The 11597-nt window shown below is 34.2% G+C and overlaps 1 protein-coding gene across 1 annotated transcript; it reads left to right on the top strand.

The window, feature by feature from the left end:
* The first annotated feature begins 2399 nt into the window (after window positions 1-2399).
* Window positions 2400-10879, top strand: LOC108479526 (alpha-amylase 3, chloroplastic). The gene is given in 14 exon segments (XM_017782189.2): window positions 2400-3010; window positions 3457-3587; window positions 3704-3758; window positions 3845-3958; window positions 4083-4203; window positions 4779-5134; window positions 5799-6424; window positions 6846-7035; window positions 7356-7462; window positions 8442-8691; window positions 8959-8992; window positions 8995-9080; window positions 9691-9858; window positions 10306-10879. Coding segments are annotated over 14 exon segments (2676 nt in total). The 5' UTR covers window positions 2400-2731; the 3' UTR covers window positions 10465-10879.
* The last annotated feature ends 718 nt before the right edge of the window (window positions 10880-11597 follow it).

The raw sequence follows: 11597 nt of genomic DNA, 5'->3' as shown, positions 1-11597 counted from the left end.
GCTTTGAATTGGGAAGAAAGTTTAATGTAAGAACTAAGCATTTCCTAATAAGGTTACTAAATTCCAATCTAACCAGAGTTGCAGGCCAACAATCTTAATGCTCCCTCTTCTCACACTCTTACTCTAAGCTGAATTCAAGGGATAATAGGGACAAGAATGTCTTCATGCTTATCAGCAGTAATGGAGGTCTAATAGCTCGATCTTGTATCACCTAGGATTTAGAACAAGCTATAAACTACATCTGCTATATTAAGTATTATTGTCGGTAAGGCGACTTCCCATCAGAGTGGATCTGCAAGTAAGAAAGGACAAATAGGTTTTGCACTTTATCAAATGAGGTAAAATTCACCCGCATTAGAGGCATACGCCATTAGTAGAAGACATCAAGATTATGCGGGACCAGATCTTGACGATAAGAAATCAACACCACCCTTTGATTAATAAAGAAGAAAGGAAATGGTCTACTGTAGCTTCAAGGATTAGACTCACGTTTAATTTCCCTTAATGTTTTCGTGTGCTTTTCTTGTTATTTCTCTAAATAAAGCTTGACCCAGTATAGAAAAGTAATTATTATTATTATTTTAAAATATTAACGATCATAAATAACACTAATACACAGACATTACACACAATACAAACTACCAATAAAATATTACAAATTATTGTATAATACTATAATATAAATGTTAATGCACGCAAAAATAGTTCAATAGAAGAGTAAGACAAACTAAGCAATAGTTGCTACATTAGAAAGTTTGGAAAATAATTAGAGATGTATCAATTTGATTAATAATTAATAATTGTATGTTAGTCTAGTTATCATCAAACTATTTTGACAATGAACTTCGAACAACTAATTAACTATTATCAAAAACAGCCAAATAATCTCATCACACTGAGACATGAAAAATCTATCTTCCTTTACCTAATCATCTCAGAGTCCAATCCCATAGCCAACACTTCAATGCTCAATTATAACAAAGTCCTTTAATAATAGTTTTCAAGAAATTTAGTAGAGTATTTATTTTGATAAATATTGTGTATACGCTATAACACAATTAAAAACAAAAAACTAAAATTAAAAGAAACAAAGCTAGAATTATTATAGTTTAGGGTTGTTATGATACTTGCCATCGTTGGCCCAAACTTCAATGGGTTTGAGTTAGGTTCTATTGAGCTTGTGCATTGAGATTGCATACCAAGCTTGCATAATAATAGGTTTTCGTAGGATGAGTACCTAAATTCTCTTGTGAAGTCACACATGATATCGCGCATAGGACCGCATAAACACGTGTTAAGTCTAGAATAAGATAAGTGTTCACATGCATGGAACCTACCTAGTATGCAAGGGTGAAGCCAGAAATTTTTTTCGGGGGCCAAAAGTAAATTGTAATTTTTAAGATAGTAAAAATGTAATTTTACTATTTTAATAGCCTATATTTTTATAATTTTTAAATGATCAAATTAAATTTTTATCATTTTTAAGGGGTAAAATATAATTTTACCTTTACTAATTTAAAATTTTAAAAATTTCAAAAGGCCTAAATAGAAAATTTTCTATTTTAGGGGGGCCAGAACCCTTGCCAGTCCTTAGTTTCACCGCTGCTACTATGTCATATCAATGAACAATATCTATATCATATAAATAGAGACGATTCACCAAAAATACTCAACAACGATAAATTAAAATTAAAATTAAAATTGAACTTTCATTAAAAGAAAGCTATTATTTATGTATAAGCTTTCATTTGATAATATTTTTTTCAAATTCAACTCAATTCTTATATTTATTATTAAACAAATTAAATTATTAAATTAAGAAATCAAAATTCACATCTAGGCAATCCTTTATTAATTAATTAACGGTGGACTCTTTGGACGTACGTAAAGAGCAAAAGTGTAAAGCAGGAGTACAAAGTACGCAGATTCATATTTCCTTATTTTCATTTTGCCGAAAGTTTATTTGGTAACAAGTATTGGTGTTAGACTTGGAAATTGGAATCGACTTCTCCAGAGCCAGTAATAAATTATTATTATTTCATTTAATTTACAGAATGAAAAATAAATCCAAATATTATCTCCATCTTTCTTGAACTAAAAGATTTGTGTTTATAATTTCAACTTACATTAGTTAAAAATAAATATCATTATAAAATGTTAAAATTGACAAAAATAATTTATTTGATGAGATAATTACGAATTTTATTGTCATAATTATTAATAAAATACTTAAAAATCAAATGTAATCAGTATTTTGTTATTTCTGTGTGTCATTGCTATTAATTATAATTAACAATCACATTCTATTAACGGCTTCTCATGAAAAAGTGGAACACTCTTGCATTAAAAAAGACCAAACTTCTTTTGCAATAATTTTTGTTTAATGTGTGGGACGTAAAAAAGGTTTAGATTAGATGTTTGAAGTAAATTTGAAGTGCTCCATTCGAATCTGTCAAAAGCCAGAATCCCACACATTTATGATATGCTTAAAAGAGGATACAGTTGCGTTATTTGAAGCTCAACGATATTTTCATTTTTGTTTGGTGCCAAATTAACGATTCAGATCGAACTAAAAATAGAAAGAAAAAACTTATACGATTGAGAAAAATAATACAATAAAAATAATAATCCAATTATCATCCCCTCAACTTTCTCATTTACGAGATTCTGCAAAAAAGTACTACAAAAAATATCAAAATCCACGTCTTTCCACTTCCATCGGCGGCCAACCATGGCGGCGGTTACCATAGATTCTCTTCTCCAGAACCCTACCCTGTTATTTCGCCCCAAAGCTAAGGTGATGCTGAAACCGCCTCGCTCGTTGGATTGTTCTCGAAATCGAAAGCTTCCCCTCTCTCGGGGCTCTTGCTTTTGTAGCTTCAATCCTCGTCGGACGATTCATGTCGTCAGAGCCAGCTCCTCTGAAACAGCTCTTATTGGCAACTTCGACACCTCTTCTTCCGATGACATCTTTTACAAAGATATTTTTCCCGTCAAGCGAATTGAAAAGGTTTCTCATCATTAGCTTTATATTGTTTTTTGTATGTCGAAATGGTTGCTTCATGTGTTTTGCTTGTTTCGTTACCTGGAAAAGGGAAGTTTTTGAATTTAAGTTGAACTTTTTTTTAAACTTGGATGCTTGGTGGCTGAGAAAATTTCTGGAGGAAAATATGGAAAATTTAAAAATTTTGATTTTAGTTTTGTGAATTCGGCTGACCAACGACTCTTTATTCAATACATGGTAAGAACTTCTGGGGAAGGTACCGTTTTCAAGTCGATCAGATCTGACTGTTCTGTTCTAGTATCAGTGTGTCTTTGAAAAGTGAAATTACTTCAATTTTGAGCAGAGATCTTGGATTTGTTTTCAGTTTGATTAGATGTTTTCTTATTTGGAGGGGTCACTAATTTCGTTGATTTTTTTTTTTGACAAAAAATTTCGTTGATTTGAAATGTTAGGTGGAGGGAAAATTTTTCATCAGGTTGGATCGATCAAAGGATCAGCATGATTGGCAACTTACGGTAGGATGTAGTCTTCCAGGAAAGTGGATTCTTCATTGGGGAGTTTCTTACCTTGGAGATAGTGGCAGGTAAGCCTTGATCTTACCCCTTTGGATATTTATTTTTGCATGGAAAGATGTTACTTTGCCGTTTCTATTTAGAACTTTTTCTGTGTGCTAAAAAAATTGTCTTTCGGATTTTGCAGTGAATGGGATCAACCTCCTAAAGGCATGAGACCTCCTGGTTCAATTCCCATTAAAGTATGTATTGGCTTCTAATTTTGTATAGAAGGCTGTCTTTTCATTATGAACATATATATATGAAGTGGAAAGTGGAATCTTTTCAGGACTATGCTATTGAAACTCCGTTGAAGAAACTGTCTGAAGGAGATATTTTTCATGAAGTAGAGATTGATTTTAATCCCAGCAGTGAAATTGCTGCTATACATTTTGTCCTGAAGGTTCGTATTTACAATATGAAGTGATTGAGGTTTTACATTAGACATTCTAATCATTAGTCAATCTTATTATCATATCATCTTGCTTTTGCCTCTCCCTGATTTCGGGGATAATATGTTGCTGCAGGATGAAGAAACTGGAGCATGGTATCAGCACAGAGGTATGGATTTTAAGGTGCCTCTTGTGGATTACCTTGAGGATGATGGCAATACAGTTGGAGCGAAAAGAGGGTTTGGCGTATGGTCAGGTTGCTGAAAGTGTTATATTCTGTTTTTGCATGTTCCAGTTTATACAAGAAATCAGTTTCCGCTATTAATTTAAATTCATCAAGGATGGTTTTTTATTTTTAAGTTTCTGGTGTGATAATGCGTACTGGTTGGTGGTCATTCCTGATACGATATATATTATAGATCCTGGAATTCAGTGGTCTTGAATTAATAATTAACTTTTACTATAAAAAGACAATCGCTTAATTTACTTGAAAAGATGAGTAGGATTAACATCACTGAAATCACACTATTGTTATCTACCTTGTCCTTTCTGAGGTTTGTACCCTGTGCAATCATAAGTTGTGGTTAGTGTATCAGAGGCTGAATTTTGCTTGCTTCCCCAAAACTCTAGGTGCAGTTACAGGTCAATATAGAATAATGAGTCAAGTGGCCTACTTCCAGGTAATTTATAGGATCCCATCTGAGCCTGCTTTAGGGGATGTGGGTAAGGGTGGGAACACAATGAACTATTTTCCCACCATATCTTTCATATCCTTTCCCTTCCTTGTTTAGTGATATACTGACACATTTGTCTGTCTACTCTTGATACAAGGTGCTCTGCAGCAGTTCTCTAATGTGCTACTTAAGTCAGAAGCATCACATGCTGATAGTCAAAACAACAGCATAGAGTCCAAGGACTCCAAAAATAAGAATAGGTGCCTTGAAGGGTTCTATGAGGAGCAGTCCATTGTAAAAGAAGTTTCTGTTGGTAACTTAGTGAGTGTTGCTGTTAGGAAGTCCCCTGAAACAGGAAAAGTTATTGTGTGTTTGGAAACTGATATACCTGGAGATGTTGTAGTTCACTGGGGTGTTTGCAGAGATGATGCTAAAATATGGGAAATTCCTGCTGCCCCGTACCCGCCAGAAACAACTGTATTCAAGAACAAGGCTTTACGCACTTTATTGCAGGTATGAATTGTAATTATATTTTCTCAGCGAGAACTTAAACATAGACTCAGCTCTTATTACACGTAAGTAGTTCCATTCTTGCTAAAATATGTTGAGCAAGCTTATATTTTCTTATTTACATGTCAGGAAATAGTTTTTATTAGTTTCATCCATTTGTTTTGTTTTCCTTTTGTTACTTCTGATAAAATGAAGATTATAATTGTTTGGGGTACAGATGCCAATTTTTTTTGTTAGATTATGCTGGAACACCTTTCTGCAATAACTAAAGGATGAAAATATTATAAGAGATTACTAATCAAAGGAATTGAATAGTATGATCGTATTCTTTACACACCACAGTTGCATTTATTTTTCTTCTTTTTAGTTTAGTAACTGTATGTTTGAAAGAGCTAGTTTTTGACATATTGTTCGTCTGATGCACTCCAATAATTTTGAAATGAACTTAAGATTAATGATTAACAGCAATTAATTTGTTGTAACTATGTTCTAGAGTTTTTGACTAACTTTTTTCTCTTTTTGACCCTCTTCGTTGGATAGTTTTATCAGGATGTATAAGATCGGTTTTCTTCTTTTTTTCTTTATCCTTTTGCTTTGTTTAATTTATCTTGATTTAGAATTTTTATTTTATTCATTTACTGTTCTTGCATCAAAATCCTTTTTGCAGCCAAAAGCTACGGGGAACAGATCAGGAGCATTATTCACTTTAGATGAGGAACATTTTGGATTTCTTTTTGTACTCAAGCTGGATGATAATACTTGGTTGAAATTTAAAGAAAATGACTTCTATGTTCCCCTCTTGGGTACAAGTAGTGTTCCAGGTCAATATGGTCAATCTGACATTACAACTGAAGAAATTTCTAGTAAATCATATACTGATGGTATCATCAATGAGATACGAAACTTGGTTAGTGGCCTTAGCTCTGAGAAGAGTCAGAAGACCAAAACAAAGGAAGTACAAGAAAGCATTCTTCAAGAAATCGAACAGCTAGCTGCTGAAGCGTATAGCATCTTCCGGAGCTCCATTACAACTGTTCCAGAGGAAGTTGTTTCAGAAACTGAGACAACAAAGCCTGCTGTTAAAATATCCTCTGGAACAGGCACAGGGTTTGAAATATTGTGCCAAGGTTTCAATTGGGAGTCTCATAAATCCGGACGATGGTATATGGAACTCAAAGAAAAAGCTTCAGAAATATCTTCACTTGGGTTTACTGTGATTTGGTTACCACCACCAACAGAGTCTGTGTCACCTGAAGGATACATGCCGAAGGACTTGTATAATCTAAACTCCAGGTACATATTACGAGCTTGTGTTAAATAATCAATCTTTTGGGTGTATTAGATGGTGCTTGGACTAGGTCATAGAAGCTGAAACTTGCAAAGATGAACTTTCAAGTTTTCCTTTTCCAAGAAAAAAGATGGAGCTTTATGTCTTTTTATGTTTGCTTGAGTGGCTCATATAATGTTGGTGTCCAAGTATCGGATTTTGTACCTTCTCTTCTCCGCTTTGTTGTACTTAAAAGAAACTGTCATTGTAAAACTAAAATGAGACTTCTTTTACTTGTATTAGTCTAAAGATAGCTTGCAAACTACCTGTTGGACATCCAGAGATGTAGAAAGTCAATAGTTATGTCTTGTTATGAAAGAAATCATGTGTTACATGCTCCGCAAAGGGCCTAAAGCAAAAGGTTATGTGAATTTCTTGATTTATCAGATATGGAACTATTGCTGAGCTGAAGGAACTTGTAAAAAGCCTCCATGAAGTTGGTATTAAAGTTCTCGGTGATGTTGTATTGAATCATCGTTGTGCACACTTTAAAAATCAGAATGGTGTATGGAATATATTTGGTGGTCGCTTAAATTGGGATGATCGTGCAGTGGTTGCAGATGATCCTCATTTTCAGGTATTGATGTTCTCTCTGATTCTCAAAGCTTTAGCAATACAGGGCACTTTTGAGGTTCATGGATAGCACATCCTAGAATTCTTGGTTGACTTATAGTTCAGTTGTTGTACAAGTTCCCATATGGCTTACCTCTAACTGTGATTGTTATAGGCAACCATTGTTCAGCTAGCTTCATGCCGTATTTATGCATGTTTTCCAAATTTTCAATCTAGACCTGAAGAATATTGCTTATATTAAGCTTGGTATCGCCCCTTTTGGTTGAACTTTATGCATCTTACTGTTTGATGTTCCAGAAGGTATGAACTTTTTTTTTCATACAGGGACGGGGCAACAAAAGTAGTGGAGATAACTTCCATGCTGCTCCAAACATTGATCATTCCCAAGAGTTTGTGAGGAAGGATCTGAAAGAATGGCTTGGCTGGCTGAGGTTAAAACTTGAATTTAATTTCCTTCCACCATCTAGTATGCATAAGAAGATTACTAGAGCATGTATTCTCTTAGTTTGATGATGCTTTTGCATTCTTTCTTTCCCTGTCAAAAGTTGCGATGGAAACAGATGGATGCATACCTACTGAATATTTGGTTTAGCACTGGTGCCAAAGATCCCTTGTTTTGTGTCAATAGCCTACTTAAAATGCTTTAAATTGAGAATAGAAGATGTACAATATAGGTATCATGAAATATTTAGATTTTTTTGCCACTACTATGGATTGTGTTGATTGTTTGTATTAATTGTATATGCTGGCAGTAGGATGATTACATGAATGAAGTAGAAACATAGTTGCAGTTGTAGTTTATAATAAGTATTTATCTTGAGTTTCTAATAAAAATGCATGGCCAGGCAGAAATAGGTTGTACTGATGGAAAATCTTCATTTTGTAAACAAACAAGGTGCAACATAGTTGTTCTTCCCCAATCCTCGATATTTGAAAATTTCTACCTTTATGCTGGTTATATGGCTTAATTTTACTGAAGGTTTTGTTAAAATTTAACAATATCTTGTTCCAATAATGGATTGTCTCGGCATCTCTATTACTAGTTTACTTGCATCAAAATTGCATTCTGTTGAGATATTTTATTATTTCAAATACTTAAAACTTAGGTTCAATTTTATGGTTACGTGTCCCATATTTACACCTTAACTATTTACTTTTGTTTTCTTTGGTTTTTGTTTTGAACTTTCTCATTATTTAATTGGTGGCAACTTTTATTCCACGGAAGCTGAGCTGATATACTGTTAATAATTAGGAATCTATGAACAAGTTATCTTTGTTTCTTTCAAGAATATTTCTTACCCCATATTCTTCTACATGATAGGACAGATTTATTTCCTTTTCTCCATAATACGTACTTCAACTGCATGAGTTTGTTCATGTAGTATTTTGCTGGCATTTTGTGACTTGTAGGGAAGAGATTGGTTATGATGGATGGAGGCTGGATTTTGTCAGAGGATTTTGGGGTGGTTACGTCAAGGATTACTTGGAAGCAAGTGAACCTTACTTTGCTGTGGGTGAATATTGGGATTCTCTCAGTTACACTTATGGTGAAATGGACCACAATCAAGATTCCCACCGACAGAGAATTGTTGACTGGATCAATGCTACTAATGGAACTGCTGGTGCATTTGATGTCACAACCAAGGGAATTCTTCATTCAGTAAGCATTTATTCAATTTTCTCCTGTTAAGCGTTTTCATGGACACAATCTATAGAATTTTATTCAAACAAAAATTTTGTATTGGTTGTCTCCATTGCTTTGCCCACAAACTGGGAATCACTATTTGATGTTTCTAATTCTAAGTATATTGCACCTGGCTTTTACTGGTCCTTGCTCTTGGTCGTTTGTCCTTGCAATTATTTCTAATAATTTATTTTCTAAAGTAGTAAGGCACAGGATATATTTATGGATAATTATTCCACTCAGGCTCTGGAAAGATGTGAGTATTGGAGATTATCGGATAAGAAGGGAAGCCTCCTGGGGTTGTTGGATGGTGGCCATCTCGTGCTGTTACCTTTATAGAGAATCATGACACTGGTTCTACCCAGGTTTTATCTCACTTGAGTCTTTCACTCTTCCTCTTTTTCATTTTTTCTGAACTGAAGTAATCCAAAGAAGCAATGATGCATGCCAAATCAATCAAGTGTTTGTGATAATAGCACTTTTGCTGAAATTGAGGCTTGAAGAAATTGTTGCAGTTCTGTCTTCCTTTGTTTTCCTCTTTCTCATCTATGATAATTGATTTTCTTCTTTAGGTTTCAGTTAAAATTTACTAAGTTCTAAAATTTTATAGAAGAGAGCATCGCTCACATATGTTAACATGTTTCAGTAGATAGTTGTAAGAATTTCTTATTAGGTGATCATGGATGGTTCTTCTCTATTACAAGTATTTTGTTTAATGCTTTAAGCAAGTTATTATTATTTTTTAAGATTTAAAGGTAAGTTGACTTTTAATATTATGTTAGGCTGACAAAGTAGTCATCTTAATTCTTAATATATAGTTGATTTTTAGTATATGATTTAATGTGTATATCCACTGCAATTTTTCTTTGATGAAAAGGATTCTTGTTTAGACCTTGCTATGATGCTGCTTCCATGGTTTTTTGAGAAGATTTTTTCTTACTTATGCTTTAATCAATTTTTGCAACTTTTCTGAAGGGTCATTGGAGGTTCCCAGGTGGAAAGGAAATGCAAGGATATGCTTATATCTTGACTCACCCAGGAACGCCGGCTGTGTTCTACGATCATATTTTCTCTCATCATCGATCTGAGATTGCCAATCTTATCTCTGTCAGAAACAGAAACGGAATCCATTGTCGGAGTTTAGTAAGTATCAATAACTTTGCTTCATATGTGTGAACCAAGGTTTATGTGGAAAGTTTTTTCCAAATAAATTCAAGTTCTTTTATACTTGGGAACTAAGGCAATCTGAGCGACTTTATGAAGAGAGAATTTTGGGGAGTAATATAAACACTGTTTATTAGATTTCCCCGGAAACCCTTGCTGGACTTGATCCAAGTGTATCTAACTTGCTTATATGGATTGCTTTTAACTGTTCAGGAACAAAATGAAAGTATGATGTATAAATCTAATTGATTTTGATTTTTCTAGTTTATCTCCGCCACAAATTTGCTACCTTACTGCTCTTCATTTTCGCTTCTAGAAAGAGTTTAGGCACCTTTTGTTGGCAAATCACCAACCAGATTAAAAATTGACAAGCAGATTTTGGAAAAAGTAAATTATTGACTTGATATTATGAATTATATATGGTAGGTTAAAATCGTCAAGGCAGAGAGGGATGTGTATGCAGCCATTATTGATGAAAAGGTTGCGATGAAGATCGGACCAGGTTATTATGAGCCTCCTAGTGGTTCCCAAGGATGGTCCTTGGCCCTTGAAGGGAGGGATTACAAGGTATGGGAAACATCTTAAATGTAAAACCATTGATATTATTTATGTTTCCAAATGTGTATATCCTATACGGAAGCCAACCATCAAGTTGAAGAATGTCGAACCAGTATTGTGTTTGTTGGGGATAGCAGGAAGGGTGTAGGCCCTCACTGATAATACTATTTGCCAGTGCCATTGTTGTACCATTTTTTACACAGAAATACATAGGAGTGATTGATTAAGGGCAAGGCTAGACCAGGTGATTATTGGAGCCAGTTAGCTAATGTCGAAGGAAAGGTATCCTTTCCATACTATAGTTTATGTGTAAATGCTTTACGAGTGTGGAGATTAAACACTGGAAGGCCGATTTCTTGCCTTCTACAAATAGGATACATATATTGTATTCTTATTGTTTTTTTCTGTTCATATTAAATTCTAGTTCTCAGTGTTCCTGCGATCCTGATTTTTAATAGCCTGGTTCTATCTCTATCTAAATATATCATCGCGATTGTCAGGTCAAGTTTTTTGAAAATTGATATGACCTTTTTTATACGAAAATATAACTGTTAATGATAGTAGTAGTGGTGATGGAATGAAAGACAATTAAAACCTGGAGATCTCAAAGCTTTGGGCACACTAAGACATTCTAAGGTAAGTCACAACTTCGATTAGGACTTCTTCACCGTCCCGACAGAAAAGATTACCTTTCCAACTCTAAATTTTATTCCAAGTTTTGTCCTTGATGAACCTAAAAGTGGCAGATTTGGACCTAGAAATCCATATAAGTAGCCCTAAATAGACTGAAATATAATTATCCCACGAATCAATAAGATCCTTCAACTTTGCCAGGCCCATTTTTTACTAAAAATAAATATTTTATTCTTATTAACTCGGTGGTTGGAACACTATGCATAAAGTCGTAACATATCTTTCAATAACACGGGCTCGGATGAACAATAATGCACCATTAGCACAAAAAAATGAAAAAAATATAAGATATGGATGAAGTTTAATTCACACCTCCATGAAGTTCACCTCAATAAACCGCACTCGTAAAAAGAGCAGAGAGTCCCTCTACGCATAAAATAAAAAGGTATGAGGCCATCAGATCACTTTTATGCTATCCCTTCAAAGCCACAATTACCTTCCAGAGACATCGTTAACCTTAGCCCTAT

Source organism: Gossypium arboreum, chromosome 12 (assembly GCF_025698485.1).
Source record: "Gossypium arboreum isolate Shixiya-1 chromosome 12, ASM2569848v2, whole genome shotgun sequence".
NCBI lineage: Eukaryota > Viridiplantae > Streptophyta > Magnoliopsida > Malvales > Malvaceae > Gossypium > Gossypium arboreum.
Note: the sequence above shows the minus strand (reverse complement) of the source record. Positions and strands in the feature narration are given on the sequence as shown.